The sequence below is a fragment of the Balaenoptera acutorostrata genome, chromosome 4 (assembly GCF_949987535.1).
Source record: "Balaenoptera acutorostrata chromosome 4, mBalAcu1.1, whole genome shotgun sequence".
NCBI lineage: Eukaryota > Metazoa > Chordata > Mammalia > Artiodactyla > Balaenopteridae > Balaenoptera > Balaenoptera acutorostrata.
The window spans coordinates 108,841,716-108,863,578 of record NC_080067.1 but is presented as its reverse complement, the minus strand read 5'-3'; the positions used below and the strand labels follow the sequence as shown (position 1 = coordinate 108,863,578).

The 21,863-nt window shown below is 33.4% G+C and overlaps 1 protein-coding gene across 4 annotated transcripts in view; it reads left to right on the top strand.

Annotated features, from left to right (window-relative positions):
* ARL13B (ADP ribosylation factor like GTPase 13B) overlaps positions 1–18,812 on the top strand; it is an 89,862-nt gene extending 71,050 nt beyond the window's left edge. For 3 of the 4 annotated variants that reach the window (XM_057545564.1, XM_007164081.2, XM_007164079.3), the window contains 4 exons: positions 3,135–3,360; positions 5,736–5,852; positions 6,821–6,889; positions 16,475–18,812. In XM_057545564.1, coding sequence (XP_057401547.1) covers positions 3,135–3,360; positions 5,736–5,852; positions 6,821–6,889; positions 16,475–16,551 — 489 coding nt within the window. In that variant the 3' untranslated portion in view covers positions 16,552–18,812. The remainder of the gene's footprint in view (positions 1–3,134; positions 3,361–5,735; positions 5,853–6,820; positions 6,890–16,474) is intronic. The other variant, XM_057545563.1, reaches the window with a different exon arrangement.
* Positions 18,813–21,863: the final 3,051 nt, after the last annotated feature.

The window sequence follows — 21,863 nt, the reverse complement described above, 5'->3', positions numbered from 1 at the left end:
TGATTTTCTAGTTATTTTCCTAGGATACTTAATGTTTGAAACTATAATAAATTCTCTTATATCTGAATATTATTTATTTTAATTTTAAATATCAGAAGTTTTACCAAAATTAATGCGTAGATTTTAATCATGAAGAAGTTATAGGGTTTTATATGTGTGTGTGTGTGTGTGTGTCTGTGTCTGTCTCTCTGTGTATCTGTGTCTTTGTTTACATTTTCTACTGGTGTTTGGAGTTTGCATTGGCCCTGCTTTAATCATCTACAGCAGCTATGCCTCCTCAGTGGCAGAGCTTCCTAAATCTCCTCTCCGTTCCCTCAGAGCTTAATGTGGCAGGTGGCTTGCTGGACCCGCCTGTATGTTCTCTATTCCTCTTCCCTGTCACTGCCTCCTTCCACACAGGTACTCATCCGGAAAGGTGGATGATTATTTCTTCCTTGGGGCTGCTGCTGAGGAGGGAGGCAGCTCCACAGGTAAGAAGATGAGTGTAGAGTTTTTGGTGTTGCTTTGTGTTTGCAAAATAATTGATAATATGAGATATTTGGTCTGAAGTTAGTTAAATACTAGAAGGTCAGCTGTATTTAATCTTTTTATTAACCCCATTGCATTTACCTTAAGCGTGTGCTTTTCTAAGTATAGTAAAGCAATCTTAATAACTTGAGCTATTGTTTTGTGTCCATAGTATTAAATATTGTGTTTGTCAAGTTTTATATTCTTTTAAAAATATTGGTAGAGGAAAAGAAAATTAAGTTTGGTTTTGCACTTTGAAACTTTGATTTACTGTGTAATATGTGTAATAAAGCTCACCTTATAAATAATGACCAGTTATTTTATAGTACCGTGGTTGTAAATTACTTAGAAGGCCTTAGCACTTCTACCAACGTTGTATTTTTCACAATATAAAGATATGAACAATACTGGTATACAGCACAAAATATCTTATATTGAAGTCCCTGAATTAATTAGTGGCATGGGGAAAGTACAATTATTATGCTTTTAAAATACAGTAATTTTAAGAAGATCATCAGTAAAGGAATGAAATAAATGGAAATAAATTATCCATAGTCCCTCTTTTTTACCAGGCAAATTTTCTTTTCTTCCCCATAAAACTCCTCCTTTAAAACATTACCTTACATTCATTCCTTTGATTTTATCACAGACAATAAAAATGGTGAGGTATTGGTTCCAGAATAGACAAACAGATCAATGAAACAATAGTAACAAACCAAATTATATATTAGCATTTAGTGTAAGATAAATGTGGCATTTCAAATCTGGGAGAAAAGGATATTGGGACAACTGAACAGTCATTTGGAAAAAAGTAAAATTATTGAACACTGTATACCAAATTAAATTTCAAAAGACTTAAATGTATAAAAAAAGAAGCCTTAAAAATACTCACATAATACAGTTAGACATTTGTATATACTTGGAGGACGTTGAAACTTTCAAAGCAGGACAATGAGGCCACAAATCATAAAGTGAAAAATAGGTAGATCGTATTATATTCAGTATTTAAAGAGATGTTCTACAAAGTTAAAGACAGAAAAAAACCCCAAGCTAATCCTAATGAAAAATATTTGAGACCCAGGGAACAACAAAAAAAGAACCCTTAAAAAATTACTGTGTAAATAATGAGACTCTAGTAGAAAAACGGGCATTGGGTTATCATGGGTAATTCCTTAAAGAAAAAATTAAAATGGCAATAAGCATATTTAATAACTTATCTTCAGTTGTATTGATAATAAAAATATTCAATGATCAATCAAATCAACACTGAGGTAAAAAATATTTATTAGTTTGTCAGAGATATAAAAGATTGATAATGATTAAAAAAGCATTAAAAAAGATGTCACGGGGAGGACTTCCCTGGCAGTCCAGTGGTTAAAACTCTGTGCTTCCACTGTAGGGGGTGTGGGTTCGATCCCTGGCTGGGGAATTAAAATCCCACGTGCAGAGTGGCGAGGCCAAAAAAAAAAAAAAAAAAGATATGGGAAAATATACTCTCTCAACCCTTTGCCTGTGGTGTAATTTTACTTTAGTTCTTCTGAAGGGAAGCTTGTAGTATGGCACATTTTACAGTGTGCTTACTCATTGATCCAACCGCTTGACTGTTAGGAATTTATTCTAAAGGAGTAATTCAATAATTATATTTCTTATAATAGTGAAAGGTCGAAAATCACTTCTTTGTCCATTGATTGGGTATTGGTAAAATAAGATGATAGAACCATTCAAAACGATTGTATAATTGATGAAAGTAGTAATGGCTTACACATATATCATTATATAATATTTTCATAGCTAACACTTTACTATGTACGTGCGTGTCATGCAGTATTCTAAGCACTTTATAGGTTCATTGACAAAGAAAGAAATGTATATTTTTAAATTAAAATTTCAATTCGGGGCTTCCCTGGTGGCGCAGTGGTTGAGAATCTGCCTGCTAATGCAGGGGACACGGGTTCGAGCCCTGGTCTGGGAAGATCCCACATGCCACGGAGCAGCTGGGCCCGTGAGCCACAATTGCTGAGCCTGCGCGTCTGGAGCCTGTGCCCCGCAACGGGAGGGGCCGCGATAGAGAAAGGCCCGCGCACCGCGATGAAGAGCGGTCCCCGCACCGCGATGAAGAGTGGCCCCCGCTTGCCGCAACTGGAGAAAGCCCTCGCACGAACCGAAGACCCAATACAGACAAAAATAACAAATAAATAAATAAATAAATAAAAAAGAAAATCCTTTAAAAAAAAAAAAAAAAATTTCAATTCTTTTTTGTTTAAAAATATACATAAATACGTATATATAGACAATCAATCACATTTATGTATTTTTGTGGATGGTGTATGTCTGTACGTGTGTGAGGTAGGCAAAGAGAAGCACCTCTTAGTGACTATATATCAACCAGTGGTCATCTCTAGATTGTGGAATTACTGGTAATATTTGTTTTCTTTCTTTATACTATCTCTGTTTTCTGAATGTTTGACAATTAGCGTGCTTTAATGATATATTCAACAAATAATTTTTTAATAGAAATATCACATTGCCTGGAAGTTACAGAATGCTCTTGGATTATTTGATTTCTCCCTTAAAACTATCTTAGATATGACCATTATATTAAAAATGATATATTTCATTTTTGTCAGAATGAAAAAAAACTTGAAAGAGAGAAAAAGAGGCAAAATGTGGAGGAAAACAGTGATGGCTGTCCCCTGAAACATAAAATGGAGCATGAGCAAATAGAGACACAGAGCCAGATCAGTGACAGTAGCCAAAAAAACAATGAGTTCGGAATAGTAGAAAATTATAAGGAGGCATTAACACAGCAGTTGGAAAATGAAGATGAGACAGACCAGCAGTCATCAGAATCAGGTGATAAATCTAGTTATTAAAAATATATATACTTATTTATTTTTATATTTATTTTATTTTTAAGTTTTATATATTACATATAACATAAATAATATATATAAAACTTAAAAATACCTCTTTCATTTGTCATGATTATTTTCATAAAAAATGTATCGCAAGATTTTTCATCTCCAAATGCGTTATCATGGTTTTCTCTTGAATTTTAGGTAATCGTTAGTCAGTTTGCTAATTTATGTTTTTATTCATGATGCCTTAAAATCTAGTCCTTTGTAACTTAAAAGAATTTCAGCTGAAAATTCATTTTCAAAAATTTGGAATATTGCATAGCCCCAGGAATCCTTGGAATGTATTTAAAACCTTTAAAGCTTTTGGAGGTTTGTTTTGTTTTTCTTAATCCTCATATTGTTATGATCAGCATCATTTCCTTTATTTACTTGTTATTTCTATAGGATGCAGACATAATCAATTGAACATTTTGAAAGCTTTATCAAATAGCCATATTACTCTTATTTTAATATTATACAACATCTTCAATTCATAATTACTTTTCTTTTTCTAAGTGGTTATGTAATTTAACAGGAAGTTCACATCTTTTGGTATCATAGAGAGAGCCTCTGCCTTTGGACTCAAGACAACCTGGGGTAGCACCCAGAATTTCTCATCTACTAGATATATGTTACGTTATGTAGTGTTCTTCAGTCCTCGTTTCCTCTCTAAAATGGGGTTGTCATCTTTTTTTTCACCAGGCTTTTAGGTTTACTTATAATAAAAGTAACCCTATAGTGTTCCTAGCACAGGGCCTGACACATCGGAAATACTCAATAATCATTGCTTCCTTGCCATTCCTAGTTAGCAATATGGTTCCATGGTATATAAGAATTTTTGTACAGTATCAAAGAGTTTATGAAAATAAGATCTCAGTCCCTGAGCTGCAGATTAGCTAACATGGATATTTTGCTATATAGAAATAATTAGATTTGAAAGTTATAGTTCTGTAATTTGGGAAGTTAGGGTAGCCGCATTTGTACCCATATCGCTCTATCAATAGGGTAAAACAAAAAGTAGACTTAAAGTGGCCTCTCAATATATTGGAAGAACTCTTCCAAACACTAATATGTTGTTAAAGAACAAAATGATTTGGTAGATGATTTGAAAATAGTATTTAACACAGCACTATGTTATTTACCATAGCAATCCTCGGGTATATTATTCTCATTATACAGAATAGGAAACCAGGGCCTTGGAGAGGCTGAGTAATTTAAGATCATACGTCTCATCTGTGGCTGTACTGAGACACGCTTCCCTCAACTTCAGGTCCTCTGCTTCGTATCCTATGCTTGTCCATGACCCTGTTTCTACTGTCCATCCTAAAGTACCATATGGTTCTGGAGGCTCTCTTTCCTTTCTCCCAGCTGTAAAGCTTACAGCTTTAATTGTAAAAAGATGTCTCTGTTTCTATCAAGAGTAAAATGTTTCAAGTGATACTAATTTATTTAGAAAAATAATGTTTCTAAATATATTTGTATTTCTCATTGCTTTATAGGTTTCATAGATGTTGGCTGCTTGTTGTATAACAGATAATTTCCATTTTAGAAAATGTATTATATATATAAATTTAGCAATTTGGGATTGTCAGTGAAAATATTTCAGTGACTTTGATGTTTGGTTATTTAACTACTATGCCATCCTGGTTCACGTTGTTAAAGTTTACATGTTAACAACACAGATGCACTTAAAATGTTCATATGTGCTTAAGTGAGAATCTGTAAATAGTTATTTTTAGAAAGATTACAAATTCAATTCTGTAAGGTCTAATAATGTGAGTTTTGGTTACATATATTTATATTGGGCATACCTTATTTGGGGATTATTTTCATGGGTAATGTGTTTAGATTTGATTGGGGTGTTTTTTCACATCTCAAAGGATTATTTTTGGACTTACACCTAGAATCATTCTGTATATCCTGCTGAGACAAACCAATACCTCTCCTTTTTCCCCAGGTCATTCTGAGTTTCATGGAAATCCCTGCAGTTGGATAATTCCATTTACTTAGTATGATATTTGGGGAAAAAAATGTTACTTTTGGAAATATGGACTTTTTTTGTATTCCAAATCACCTCTCATAGAACTTAAAATATGGCTTTTTGCCATTTGTGTCATATTCATCAATCATTCATCCAATAAACCATCACTTAAAAATTTATTCTTAGTGAAGGCAAGTTCACAGTTCATTATTGGTAACAATTTTTAAGTTGAATTGAAGATATATTCCTATGGTAATAATAATATCAATATTCTAATACTGTTCATTAGTTTTTATTATAGAAGTAACTTCTTCACAGAGGCATAAAGTTTCATGTTTATATTCTCACAGATAACAGTAAAAAGAAAACTAAGAAACTAAGAATGAAAAGGAGCCACCGTGTAGAACCTGTTAATACAGATGACTCTGCTCCTAAGAGTCCAACACCACCCCCACCTCCTCCTCCTGGTGAGTAAACTGATGTTGATACTGAATTTAGAAATACTGCTTTAAACATTGAAGAAAAAGAAAGAAATTATGCAGTTTTTATTCAGTATATTTATCATCTTGTGAATTGTGAAAAAGGTAGAATTCTTTGCTCCATCTACTTTGTTCAGAATTTATCAACATAAATATCTATTGCTTTTTTTTACTCAGAAAAAATGTTTTATGAAAGTAAAAAAATAAGTAAAAATTAATAAGAAAACTTTACCTAAGCACTTCTTATAATGGATTCAAGTCCTATTTGAAATATCAGTACCCAGATTGCTAAAAGGAATTTAAGTTTAAGAAATGGACGGCTAACATGAGCTTTTAAAAAATTGGATCTTTCATCCTGAAAGTTAACATTTGAAACCAAGATGTGTGAGTGTTTCCATTATATTTCCAACATTCATCCCGACCTTCTAAGCTGTTATGAGGATTAAGTGGAATACTGCATATAAAGCACTGGGACATACTAACTGCACAATAATTGTAATTTTTTAGCACTGGGCATAGTACCTCACATACTCAATAAATATGAAACGTATATGTTTATAGTTTCCTTTTAGCCCCGCTAGAAGGCTTTAGATGGTAACATTTTCCTTTGAGAATTATTTTAAGACTCATTTCTAGTATTCCATTTAATAAGTGTACATTTCTTTTAGTCTCTGTTGGGGGTTAGAATAGTAGCCTAAGGTTATTTGATGGTAGTGAGGATGCTTATATTTTTAACGAAAGGTAAATAAAAACTTTAAGCAGATATTACCAACCTATAATTACATTTTTAAATAGAAGCCATTTAAAATGGGTTTATGGTTATTCAGTACTGCATCATTCAGTATATATGAATTGATATTGAAGTTATATACATTCCTGTCAAGAAAGGGATCCTCTCAACAGACCTAAAGAGATATTGTTTAACAGTGTTTTTAAATGTTTTTCTTTTTCTTTAGTTGGCTGGGGAACCCCCAAAGTCACTAGACTTCCAAAACTTGAGCCTCTTGGTGAAACACGTCATAATGGTAATGCAAAAGGATCAGTTTTCAAAGCTCTACGTATCACATTCACTTTTCTTTACCTCATTACTTCAACAAACTTTTACTTTTGGAAGCCTTTCAAATCCACAACCATCCTTTTTCATTATACTTCACTTTTTTTCATTTATTTATTTTTTTATTCCTAAGTGCCCTTTGCCTCTATATAATTTGATTTGACCTTTACCTTAGAATACAGAGGTAAAGACCGTTAGAGCTTGTGTTTATCCATTATATATTAATGTAAATAGTTGTAAAAGGGAAAGATTTTTAAATAACTTAAATATGAGACAGTACAATTATAGTGTTAAAAACTTCATTGTCCTATATATGCTCAATATACTCAATGATAATGCCGCATAATTGTTCTTTCTCTGCTTCTAATGATACTCAGCTGCTGTGTATTACAATGAAGTAAAGAGTAACACAGTTTGTAAGATCAGAGACCAAATCAGTAAGCCAAATAAAGTTCAGCTAAACAGAAAGTTACTAAAGGCTTCATTGACTAAAGAAAACACTTTTTTTTGGATGAAATTAACACAAGGTTTAGTACAGCCAGTATAGGGCATAAGAACTTCACCAGGAAAACTAGAGAAAGGACAGTTGGGAGTAGAGAACTGCCTTATACAACAGGCAGAAGTTCTGATTTCAGACCATCAGCCCAGATTCTTTTAATAAAATATTTCTAAAATGCAGAAGGATAATTTTATATATATATAGTAACTCAATAAACTTCTTTACCAAGAACATTTCATCTCCTTTCTGATAGCTCTGTTTACCTAATCTAGAACTTGGTTTCCTAAGAAGACCCATTTACTAGGGAAAAAAAAATTCAGAAGTTTAATCTTTAGAAAAGCATTATATATAATTTGAAATTATATTGAACTGTATAAAATATTTTATTCAAAAAGTATATAAATTTAAATGTGCTGGTTGCTTTCTTTTTCTGAATACTGTGTCAATAATGAAATATTTCTTCATAATCATTAGTGAAAATTAAAAGATTTTTTTCAATTCTAAAGACAGAAGGTTTGTCCTTAGACTATATCAAAATTACAGTGAAATCACATGTCTTTTTGGTTGCTGACTTTACATCATGATGTTTTTATTGACTATAATAGGTTAATTCCTGTTTTATTACACTCTGAAATTGTGTATGCTAGACTACATTATCAGTTTAAATATTCACTGTGTTGTTAGAAACAATTAGATAATGCTAATATATGTGTGTATAAATACATATACATGTGTGCATGTATTTATACACAGATATATTAGCATTACCTAATTGTTTCTAACAACACAGTGAATATATATAAATACATGTATATAGAGAAAAATATTAATTTCTCATATAACAGGTACTATTTTTTCTTACTGAATTAGGCGTCCAGCAAACAACTGTTTTGTATCTGACACCACCTAAAACATTGGTGATACCAAGATGAATAAGACGTAAATTCTACTTTTCTGGGGATCCTAGTCTAACATAAAAGATAACACTCCAGCTTACTATAGTATATGTGGCAATTCACAATGTATGGTGAAAGGTTCTATGGTGTACAATTGGAGTACTGTGCACAAACCGCCTAGACAGTGAAAGTGGTATTAGAACTGGGTCTTTGAAGAATGAGAAGAGTCAGTAAGTAGAAGAAACAGACTATTCAGAGGTGGAGAGGTGGGAAAAGACATTGCTTATTTGGAAAATAGTATGAAGTTACTTATGACTAGAGCTTAGGTTCATGTGGGTAGAATGGGTAAGAAAGAGGAAATTTAAAGTTACAGAGAGTGCTGATCCTCGAATTATGGCTTATAGCCAGATTGTTTAGGGCCTCACATGTATGGTAAGATGTCTGGACTTGCTATAATTTTACAGGAGACACTATACATTTTTAGCAGAGAAATAGTATTACAAGATTTATTGTTTAGGATAATAATTTTTGTCACAATGTAAAGTATAGACTAGATTGTGGTCACACCTGAGCTAAGGATCCCAGTTAGAAGCTGTTGCAGTAGTCAGAGTGAGAAGTGAGGAATAGGAATTGGAATGGAGAATAAAAATGTATGCAAGGAATATTTGAACAGTTATAAGTACTATATGATGAATGGATGTATGGGCTAAAAGGAGAGAGGAACAGGAAATTATTTGGCTCAAGGTGCTAGAAGGTTGGTGCTATTTCTAAGACTGAAAATACATGAGGAGGAAGGAAACCTGCTCTGGAGGTGTCTGTAGGCTTATCTATTTGGAAATGTCTATAAGCCAGTACAAATAAGATTCTGGAGCTCTGGAGAAAAGGGACACAGGTGGGTGGGAGGGTATGTAGGTAGTTTTTTTTTTTTCTGTTGTCATCACACAATAGGAATGCTTTGTTCTGTAATACGTGTTCTGTAATTGTTTACTGAATGAATGCAGTTGAAAGAATGATAGTTTCCTGTTTCTGAGGGAAAGTATGTAGAATAAGGAGAAAAGAACTAATGGTAGCATCTAGGGGGAACATTATAGTTAGAAGCAAGTAAAAAAGAGGTTGAAAATGGGCTAAGAAGGTTGTTTTTTGTTTTTGTTTTGTTTTTCTTTGCTTTCCTGTATTTATTTTTAAATTAGAACTCCTGGGAAAGAATTATAATCAATTAGTTAAGTTTAAGACCACCATTGTTCTAATATATCAGTTAATTTTAAGTATGTATCAATAAATTTAACTTCTCAGAGCAAAGAATTAGACATCCTAACTTCACAAGTTTTAAAATATCGTTATTATTTTTTCTCATAAATTTTAAGGCAAAGTATACCTTATCTAGGTAAAAAAAAATGTACAATCAACTCTGCTTTCATTAACGGAGAAGAAAGTAGGTATAATAAATTTAAAATTTTAATTAAAAAGCTTAAATTAGTTTTTAGTGTTTATCATGAGATTTTCATCTGAGATACTGATAGTTGCCAATTTTATAATCTCATCCTCTTCTCTTCCCTAACTTTGTACACATTTATTTGAATGTGGTTGATGGCAAGTAGACAACAGATACATGACAAACAAGGGTAAATAATTAAAATTTAACTACATTTGGGTTTGGCACTTAAAATTTACTGAGATGAAAACAATTTGTTGTAGTCCAATTAGGAATTAAGCCAGATTCTTATTTGTTCTTTGATTAGAGACATTTACCTTGATGGCAATTTAATTTTATTACTTTTCTAATTTCTTTTACTTTCTGTAAACCTCACTCTGTGTAACAGGTAAGACAGATGCATTCTTCACTTTGTAAATACTCTCAATCTGTACTTCATCAACATGTTATGTGTTACACATTATGAGAAATAAATCCAAGATTCTGTTAGCCAAAAATACCAAGTACAAAACTAAAGAATATTTTCAAATCTTAAAACATGAATGAAGATTAAATTTTGTATGTTAAAAAGTTTGAAGCCCTTTATAAAAATGGGTGTCAATTAATTTGGTCCTATCAGTTGGGCACTATGATCAACTTATATCCCCTACATTTAAGGCAATAAGAAACCTATTTTGTGTAGAATGATTTAATTCTGGCAATGAAATAATACAGCATCAACTGCAAAAAAAATATAATTTCTTGGGAGGGAAAAAGATACTTCTTGCCATGTGTATGTGATTTATCTTTTTAGTAGGGTACTTTTAAATTCCAGAAGTAAAACATAATAGAAACGGTATTCATTCTGGTTTAATCTTGAGTTCTGTTATGTGTTATAATTCTCATTAATTTTGAAATCAAGAAGTTAGAAAAGGCATACTTTAAATTTATCAAAATAATTGTCTCTGTTATAATTTTAATTATAGCAATAGTAATAACTGTATATACTATGTGACTGGCATATTGCTAAGTACTTTAGGTACATTATCTCATTTTAATTCTTCTAATAGCCTTGTAAGATGGGCAATTTTTTGTGTGAGGAACCTATACCCCAAGGTCACATAGCTATAAGTGGCAAAATCAGGATTTGAACTTAGGTCTGTCCAGCTTTGAAATCCATACTTTGAATTCATTATATTATACTATTACATTAAGATTTGTTAGAGCATCATTGCAGCTTAGTAGTTGCTTTAAATTTATAGTTGCTTGAACATTTTCTCCTAATTTTTTTTAAAGAGGCAAGAATATACAGTTTATTATTTAAAAAATTTTTTTGTTAAGTAATGATATAGCTGTGGCAAATCAAGTATTGTCTATGGTACACTCTGGTAGAGGCTGCAGACTGATGACACAAGAGCAAATCTGACTGTTTAACCAAACTGATGTTCAACATGTTTGAAATAGGGGGTACATGATGTTGGTATGTCTCATTACTGGTGGTGTTAACCTTGATCATTTGGATAAGGTGGTATTTGCCACATTGTAAAATGTTAACTGTTTTCCCTCTTTGTAATTAGTAAATATTTTAGAAGTGATTCTTTAAGATTATGCAAATATTCTGTTCTCCACAAACTTTAGCCTACTAGTTTTGGCCTCCATCATTGGATTGTGTCTGCAATAATTATTACTGTGGTATTTGCCTAATGGTAATTTTCTGTTTCTCATTCTTAGATTGAAATTTATTCAGATTCATTATTTTATTTATTTTTTATTTTTTCCTTCCAGTTTTATTGAGATATAATTGATTTAAAGTACTGTATAAGTTTAAAGTATACAGCATAATGACTTGACTTACATACATCATGAAATGATTATCACAATAAACTTAGTGAACATCCACCATCTCATACAGATAAAGACAAAAGAAAAAGAAACTTTCCTTGTGTGGAGAACTGTTAGGATTTATTCTCTTAACAACTTTCATGTATAACATACAGCAGTGTTAATTAATTAATCATGCTTTACATTACGTTCCTAGTACTTACTTATTTTATAACTGGAAGTTTGTACCTTTTGACCACCTTCATCACCATACAAAGATACTAAGTTATTATTGACTATGTTCCCCACTCCGTACATTTCATCCCTGTGACTCACTTATTTTGTAACTGGAAATTTGTACCTCTTAATTTCCCTCACCTATTTCACTCATCCCCCTGCACCCCACCCTACTGCCCTTGCTACCCACCTCCCCTGTCCAGCAGCTATCTGTTTGTTCTCTGTATCTATGACTGTTTCTGTTTTATGTTTGTTCATTTGGTTTTTTTTTTTAGATTCCACATGCTAGTGATATCATACAGTATTTGTCTGACTTGTTTCATTTAGCATAATACTCTCTAGGTCTATCCATGTTGTCAGAATGGTAAGGTATCCTTTTTTTTTTTTCTGGCTGAGTGATATTCCAGTGTGTGTGTGTGTGTGTGTGTGTTTGTGTTTGTGTATCACATCTTCTTTATCCATTCATCTATTGATGGGCACTTAAGGTTGTTTCATATCTTGGCTATTGTGAATAATGCTGTAATGAATATGGGGGTGCACATGTCTTTTTGAATTAGTGTTTTTGTTTTTTTTGGAAAAATACCCAGAAGTGGAATTGCTGGATTGTATGGTAGTTCTATTTTTAATTTTTTGAGGAACTTCCATACTTTTTTTCATAGTGGCTGCTGTGCTGTTTACATTCCCACCAACAGTGCATGAGGGTTCCCTTTTCTCCACATCTTCACCAACATTTGTTATTTGTGTTGTTTTTGATGATAGCCATTCTGACAAGTGTGTGGTGATATCTCATTGTGGTTTTGATTTGCATTTCCCTGATGATAGTGACGTTGAGCAACTATTCACGTGTCTGTTGGCCATCTGTCTGTTTTCTTTGGAATAATGTCTATTTAGGTCCTCTAGCCCATTTTTTAATTGGGTTGTTTGTTTTTTTGATGTTGAGTTGTATGAATTCTTTGTATATTCGGATATTAACCCCTTATTGGATATATCACTTGCAAATATCTTCTCCCATTCAGTAGGCTTTCGTTTTGTTCATAGTTTCCTTGCTATACAAAAGCTTTTTAGTTTGATGTAGTCCCATTTGTTTATTTTTGCTTTTGTTTCCCTTGACTGAGGAGACATATCCAAAAAATATCGTTAAGACTGATGTCATAGAGCGTACTGCCTATGTTTTCTTTTAGGATTTTATGGTTTCACATTTTACATTTAAGTCTTTAGTCATTTAAAATTTATTTTTGTATACGGTGTGAGAAGGTAATCCAGTTTGATTATTTTGCATGTAACTCTCCAGTTTTCCCAGTACCATATATTGAAGAGGCTGTCTTTTCTCCATTGTATATTCTTGCCTCCTTTGTCATGGACTTTTTTTTAGTGGCAGCCCTAGAGTTTGCAATATACATTCACAATGAATCCAAGTCCACTTTCAAATAATACTATACAACTTAACGGGTAGTGTGAATGCCTGTAATAACCAAAGAATCCTAATTCTTTCCTCCTGTCCCTTGTTTCATTGCTATCATCCATTTCATTTATATATAAGCATACATAAGCATATATATAAGTATACATAAGCATACATAAGCATTTATATATAAGCATATATGTACATGAGATATGCATATAAGTATATATAATCAAATACATTGTTGCTATTAGTATTTTGAACAAACTGTTATCTGTTAGATCAATTAAGAATATGAAAAGTAAGTTTTCATTTTACCTTTACATATTTCGTCTTTGATACTTTTTCTTTCTTTATGTAAATCTGAGTTTCTGATGTTTATTATTTTCCTTCTGTCTGAAGAACTTTTAATATCTCTTGCAAGGCAGGTCTAGTGGGAAGATTCCTTCATTTTTTGTTTTTCTGAGAAAGTTTTTATTTCTCTTTTACTTTTGAGGAATAATTTTGCAGGGTATAGAATTCTAGGTTGGTGGCAGTTTTTTTTCTCTAAATACTTAAAAAATTTCACTCTACTTTCTTCTCGCTTGCATGGTTTCTGGGGAGAAGTTGGATGTAATTCTTACCTTTGTCCACCTACTGGAAAAGTGGTTTCTCCCCCCTGGCTTCTTCCAGGATTTTTTTTTCCCTTGATTTTCTGTAATTTGAAAATGATACACCTAGATGTAGTTTTGGGGGCATTTATCCTGCACAGTGTTCTCTAAGTTTCTTGAATCTGGTGTTTGGTGTTTGACATTAATTTGAGGAAATTCTCAGTCATTATTGCTTCAGATGTTGCTTCTGCTCCTTTCTCTCTTCTCCTTCTGGTATTCCCATTACATGTATGTTAGACCTTTTGTGCTTGAACAGTTCTCGGATGTTCTTTTTTTTTCTTTTCAGTTCTTTTTGCTTTTTAGTTTTCAAGGATTCTATTGATATATATCTCTTTTCCCAGCCATGTCCAGTTTACTAATAAACCCATCAAATGCATTCTTCATTTCTGTTACAGTGTTCTTTTCTCTTTTTCCAAAAGCATTTCTTTTTGGTTCTTAGGACTTCCATCTCTCTGCTTACACTTCCCATCTGTTCTTGCATGCTGTCTACTTCATCCATTAAAGCCCTTAGCTGATTAGTCATAGTTGTTTTAAATACCTGACCTGATAATTCCAGTATCAGTGCCATATCTTGTTTTGATGCTTGCTCTGTCTCTTCAAATTGTGTTTTTGCCTTCTGGACTTCTTTTTTGATAGTCCAGCATGATGTACTTGGTAAGAGGAACTACTGTAAATAGGCCTTTAGTAATGCCGTGGTGCTGTGTGGTGGCAGGGGAAGCATTCTATATTCCTGTGATTAGGTCTCAAGTCTTTTAGTGAGCCTGTGCCTCTGGACTGTTGACTTCATAAGAGTTTCTCAAATTTTTTTTCTCCCCCATTAAGTGGTACAGAATGGCTAGGGCCAGCTGGATTGGTTATTGCACTTCCCCAGGTGGGTTAGGTTCTGATAATACCCCAGCGGGTTAGGCTCTGGTTAACTAGTTTCCTCCAGTGCAGGCCTTGTTAAGAACAAAATACTCCAAGGTATTTCATAATGGTTCCTTTTCCCCTGCTCTGCTGTGAGCAGGAGGGGATTTTTCTCCAGTATTTACTGTGGGAATTTGTTCAGGCTCCTGGAGCTGAATCTCACAATATCGGGGGGGGGGGGGTCCCCCTTATGACTTAATTTCCCTGGAGTTTTTAACTCTCAGGCTTGTCCACACTGAGCATCCAGCATTTTGTCAATCACATTTCAGGTTTTCCTACCTGGGCACTGGTTCCCTCAGCACTTTCCATTCATGAATTTCTGGCCTGGTAACCTGAGACTTCCTGTGTTTGCCTGTCTCTCCAATATTGAAGGCAGTGGTTTGTTTTGTGACCTCCCCTCTCTTATGGATCCCAGAAGAACTGGTGAATTTTTAGTCTTTCAGCTGTTTACTTCTCGTTAGTATGGAGTGACTTCCAAGCTTCTTAAATGCTGTTAGGAATTTGCTAAATTAATGTTTGTTAAGTAGAGCCCCTGGCCTCAGTTCAAAAAGACCAGAAGAGAAATTGAAATAGAGAAATTACTCACAGGTCCTGGAGGAAGTACATAACATGCTTCAAGGGTTCCACAGTGGGATGTGGGAGGTCAAGGCAAGGTGTAGGCAGAGAGAACTGCAGTACCTGGGCAACATGCCTTTATTAGGGCCTGTGGGTGGAGTGCTTTGGGGTTCCCAGGCTAAGGCCAGATTGGTCAGTTCAAACCAAAACAGCGGAGTTTTGGTAAGTTCCTCTGGGGTATTATCTAAGGGAAGGCGAGGGAGACAGTTGATCACGAAGGCCATTGGGGAAGTCATATCAGGAACTTAGCATTTACTTGTGATTCTGCAGGCTGTTTTTTAGAGCATGTTCTTGCATGAGGTGCTAGTATCTATTTAAGGCCCCCACAGGCCACTTGGCCAGACAAAATAGATGCTGAGGTAGCAATACCATGGAGTAGCTTAGCTCAACTCTGGCATATGCAGAACTGGAAATGGGCCCCTAAATATATTTTTAATATATTTATTTCAAGTAATCTTGAACACCTGTGCTTCTAGAATAATTTTAATGTAATAGGCCAGAAAATACTTACTTACTGAAGGTTTCCATATGCTATTAAATTTATAAACCTAAATTTATGATAATTAAGGGCTAGGAACTTATTATGAAGTACAAATTAAGACTGTTTCTGTATCAAATATGCCCTAAATCAATGAACTATATTGAAGCATCATTGTAAAAGATTCCTATGTACCAGAACACTAAGATAATTAATGAATTTTTCTCTGCAAATTCCTAGAAGTAATAGCCATTGGAGAAGGACATGGATTGTACAAATACTGATTTTATCAGGGCTTTGGCAATAGATTCCATAAATTTTAGATGTTTGTTGTTTGTTTTGTTCTAATGTGAACACTTAACTGGAAACAATAATAATATATACATTAAGTGCAGCTTTTTATTAAATCAAGTAGAGAATAATTTATAACCTAGAGTTATGAATTTACCCTAGTGGTTGTGTTTTGAATTTATTCAAGTTTTTTTGAATTCTGCCTTTTCTTTCCCCTGTCCTCCCCAACCATTGCTTCACCTGTAAAGTCAGAGTGTCTTACTCTTTTAAAGGGGGAAATTAATTAATTGTGTCAGAAATCTTGATTTACCATAACACTTGTATATTTTTGGTACCCCTTCTTTGCACAGACTTCTACGGGAAGCCACTGCCTCCCCTGGCTGTGCGACAGAGACCTAACAGTGATTCTCACGACATCATATCATAACCAGCTCATGTGGATGCCCTCTCTTAAGGTCAGCAAGATGAGCTGGAGGACCTTCTTTCTCAAAGGAGAAAAACCCTGAACATCGATGACTGGGACAAGACAACCGTAGCAGTATCAGTAAGCCAAAGACCTGACTGTTTTGATAATTACTTACCCATGGTCTTCATGGTTCAAAGAAAAAAAGAAGCAAAATGACCAGCAAATGGGACAAGCATTTGGACCAAGTTAGCAAAAATTACTGTTGACTCTGATTTATACATCCCCACTCATGGGCATATTCCTGAAGGAAAAGCTGTTCAGAAAAAGAGCCAATGGACTCTGTACACTTTCTTTACTATTTGTTTAATAGTCTTTATTTCTGTATCTTAAACATTTGTAAGATATATGTGCATGGAAAGGGAATTCTTAGGAATTTATAACCTAAATTTTTAACTTTTTATATTTTTCTAAAACTTTGGTTTAAGAATTTTAATTACTAAGATATTGACTGTGCACTTTTCTATAGATGCTTTGTTTAAATTGTGTCTGGAAAATGGAGTTGATTTACTTGACAGACATGAGCTATACAAACAGGATATATTTATATGGTTTGAGGTATGTTTTATAATAGTTCTGTTCTTGAAATATACATCCTAATTTTACCTTATTTTAAGATATCTTTTTAAAATCGATTCTCAGATTTTTATTTTACCAAATTATGTTATTTGAAAGCACTAATTAATTAATTGAATTTTTGTTGTTTGTTTTCTTTGGTGATGTTCCCAATAAATGAGAGACACTTGCAATACCTTTTGACTTAAATGCTTTTTAAATTAATGAAAATGTTTTCTGAGATATTATTAAAAGTCCCAATAAACACCTCTTTCAAAGACTAGATCTTTTCAGAGATCAGGGTGCTCCTTCTCACTCCCTTGTTCTATCAGAAGCTTCAGTGACTCTTTTAGGTTATTCTAATTCTTTTTTGCCTTGAAATTAAAGGCAAAAAGACCAGAAAAGCTACTGTAGTCCAGAGACTTTATTTTATAACCGGGAAATACTTGGGTACTAAAGAAATAAGAATGAAATGTTGGTTTAAATTACATTTATAAAGAAATAATTCCAAAATAATTACTTAATTTAAAATAATGGTACTTCTCTTGCACTGAAGAACGGCATCTATAGGATTCTTTCCTCATCTGGCAGTTAGACAAACTTTTAGATATATATTTTGAATAATAGATTCAAATGTTTAATTAAAAGCATCCATTTACATCAAGGTGAAAATAACCCAGCAGTCCCCAACCTTTTTGGCACCAGGGACCATCCCCCACACACACCGTCTGTGGAAGACAATTATTCCACGGGCAGTGGTGGGGGGATGGTTCAGGAGGTAATGTGAGTGATGGGGAGCGATGGGGAGCGGCAGATGGAGCTTCGCTTGCTCGCCCGCCCCTCACCTCCTGCTCTGTGGCCCGGTTCCTAACAGGCCAAGGACTGGTACCGGTCTGCAGCCCGGGGATTGGGGACCCCTGCCCTAAACAGTAATCACCTTGTTAAAATTGGTCAGTTTGGCAACTTGTACTGATAGCAGACTTATACTGGTATCTGACAATAACATGATTAAGTATGTCTAAGTTTAATACGATTATTTACTTTTAAAATGTTCCTTTAGAGCATCACATTTTATTCACATTTTTTAACTCATTGAATGCGTTTATTAATCAGGTCACTTACTACTGTAGTCAACATCATATGCAGTTTTTTGGAGTTTTGTACATGGGAACTACTTAGCACACTGAGTAGAAAAAGCATTCTATTTCAGATACAAAATTCATAACAACCTAAATTTGATACGTGACCGAAGTGTAAGGAAAAGCAACACAAGAAGACAGAATGTAAATTTTGAATTGGATTTTAGAGAAAAAACTTGTTTGTATATCTTTTTTGGTTCCTTTTTGTAAAATTTACATTTATTCATTTTCTAAAACCTAAACTAATACTTTTGCCATTTTTAATGTTCATCTAGTTTGGGAATAGATATAAATCTTTAAAATTTTTGTTTCCTACCAGTGATTACTGTAGTGTACAATAATTACTGAGTCCATTTAATAAAAATAAATAAAAATCATTTTCAAGATTTTGAAGTTAAATATATGATAAAATGGAATAAATGTTTTATATCTCTCTCAAAAATTAATTTGTATTCTTAAAGCATTTTAAAATATTTTTAAAGTTTTGTAAATCCAGGTGGCTTTGAACAAATAAATGCCTATTTTGTTATATGCTGCATTTTTATTCTTAATCATTATGAATTATGACATTTTCACACAATAAAAATAATTTCATCAGTATGCTGTTTTGCTTTTCATTTGAGAAACTTAAATGGTTTCTTTTTGGTAACAAAATAAAGAATTTAAAAAAATATGATTGTTGACATTTTAAATCGATAGATTAAAATGATAAATTTTTTGTTACTTTACATGAAAAACTTTTTTCTCTGCATGCATTTTTATACATGTGGGAAAGAACATTGTCATTTTAAAGGCAGTTAAACATACATCATATCACCTTATGTTTCTAGATGACTTGATGTCTGTCTCTTGTTAAGGTAAAGCTACTAACCAAAAGATAGTTTCACTTTTTTGAAAGATAATTCTCTATACTTTTATATGTAAAATGCATATATAACATATATACAATTTTGTATGTAGTTGATTTAAGTACAAAACCATTTTTAGAAGCAACACTAGAAAGAAATGTTGCAAAATGCTAATAGTGAATTTTTTAGTTATTGGTCGTGTGTTTTCCTCAATTTTTCAAACTAGTTTTTTGTAATTTGTCTACTTTTATAATGGAGGAAGCAAATTCATAATTTTGTAAAAATTAAGTGCCATGTTTTCTGCAAGTTTAAAATGAAATGCTCTTTTAAGTGTCAAATGATGGAATAGAATTCAGCTAATTTGTAAAACTTTCTGTGAATAGTCGAGAGACATTCAACAATTGAATATGCCATTATATTTGAGGCTGATCTCTTACTAAGTGTTCTTTTACTATGACAATATTTTATTTTATTTGAAACTTGGTTCTATATGCTACACTTTTTATGTTAGTTTCTCTCATTCCACACTAAAGAAATACTATGCTTCCAGATGGCAAAACTTATCAAAAGTGAAACTGCCTATACAAATAAAGCTGTAGGTTATACATTTTGTTATCCTTGGCTTTACTATTTAAGTTTTTCTCTAACTGAAGTATACTTTGCAATTGAGATTCTGCTAATACTGGCCTTCTAATTTATCAAGAAATACATTCTAATGGATCCAAAAAATAAATTCATATATTTCAAACCTTACATTAAAGAATGGTGTAAATTATCAAAATAGCAATAATCCATTGTCTTTGTGGAAACAATAATAGAAGTCTATTTTTTTGAGAAAAAATAGTAAATCAGAAATGAATTTCCTTTAATGAAGGGGATCAGTTTATATTAAAGGGAAAATATGAAGAAAATCATTTGCCAGTTAGAGCATGAGTTGTAAATTCCTTTTGTGTGCTGATGAGGAAACAATTTATGTTCTGGGTAAACGAACCAGTGGTCTCCAAATTTTATACATCCTCTTCAGTAAGCATTTTTAGTATACATTAAATATAAAGTTACTGTATTAGTTTGCTAGGGTTGTCATAACAAAAAAGTACCACAGACTGGGTGGCTTAAACAACAGAGATTTATTTTCTCATAGTTCTGAAGCCTGAGTCCAAGATTAAGGTGTTGGCAACCTTGTCTGAAACCTCTCTCCTTGGCTTACAGATGGCTGCTGCTAGTGTCTCAGTGTGCCCAAATTTCCTCTTTATAAGGACACCAGTCAGATTGGATTAGGACCCACCCTAAAGGGCTCCTTTTAACTTAGTCACCTCTGAAAAGGCCCCATTTCCACATGCAGTCACATTCTGAGGTACTGGGATGGGAGAGTGGGTGGGGGAGGGGGGAGTTAGAGCTTCAACATGAATTTTGAGGGGAAAAGTCTCAGCCCTTAACAATTATATACATGTTCTCCTGTATTTTGCATATACTCCCCTAAATTTTTTTTAAAGATTAGAAAAAATTAAATAAAAATACAAGTTATTATATTCACTTCCCAGTCCCAGTGGATTGTCTGTTGGAGTTTGTACACACCACTTTGGAGGACTATGATTAAAAAAATGAGAGCCTCAGCTAACTAGCTACTCACCTAAAGTGAAGTTCAAGATTGCCTATAACTATGCTTTGTTCTCTTGCTTTGATGGTAGGTTTCTCTAGTGTCTTTTTCTGCTATTCAATTTAAGGAGCTTACACTCTCTTGATGTCAGATTGTTTTACTACAAATCCTGTCTTTACCTTCTTGATGCATAAATCTGAACGTGAAGGGCTTTGAGAGATGTTTTATATAAATATGAAAATTCATAAAGTTTATTCTGAAACACTTCTTATATCAAATGACTTCACAATAAAATTGCTTAGGTATGTAAAAATTATTTTCTTGCATAGCAGTAAGTCCTTATATTCTTAAGCTGCCTCAGTCTTTAAAAATAATAATAATAAACCCTAGTACAATTTCTGGTATTTGTGTCAGCTTAATTTCTTGTCTCATGTCTGCAAAAACAAGTCTGCCTCTAGCCATTTCTATTCTTTTTTTTTTTAATATTACATAGTATTTATTTATTTTTATTAATTTTTTTTGGAGTATGGTTGCTTTACACTGTTGTGTTAGCTTCCACTGCACAGCAAAATGAGTCAGCCATACACATACAGATATCCCCTCCCTTTTGGACTTCTCTCCCATTTGGGTTACCACAGTGCATTAGGTAGAGTTCCCTGTGCTATAAAGTATGTTCCAATCAGTTGTCTATTTTATACATAGTGTCAATAAATTATATGTGCCAATCCCAATCTCCCAATTCCTCCCTCCCCACTCCTTTCCCCCTTGGTATCCATACATTTGTTCTCTACGTCTATGTCTCTATTTTTGCTTTGCAAATAAGATCGTCTATACCAATGGTCCCCAAACTTTTTGGCACCAGGGACCGGTTTCATGGAAGACAATTTTTCCACGGCTTGCCCACTGCTCACCTCCTGCTGTGCGGCCTGATTCCTAACAGGCTGAGGACCGGTACCCGTCCGTGGCCCAGGGGTTGGGTACCCCTGATCTATACCATTTTTCTAGATTCCACATATATGCGTTATTATACGATATTTGCTTTTCTCTTTCTGACTTACTTCACTCTGAATGACGCTCTCAAGGTCCATCCACGTCTCTACAAATGACCCAATTTCGTTCCTTTTTATGGCTGAGTAA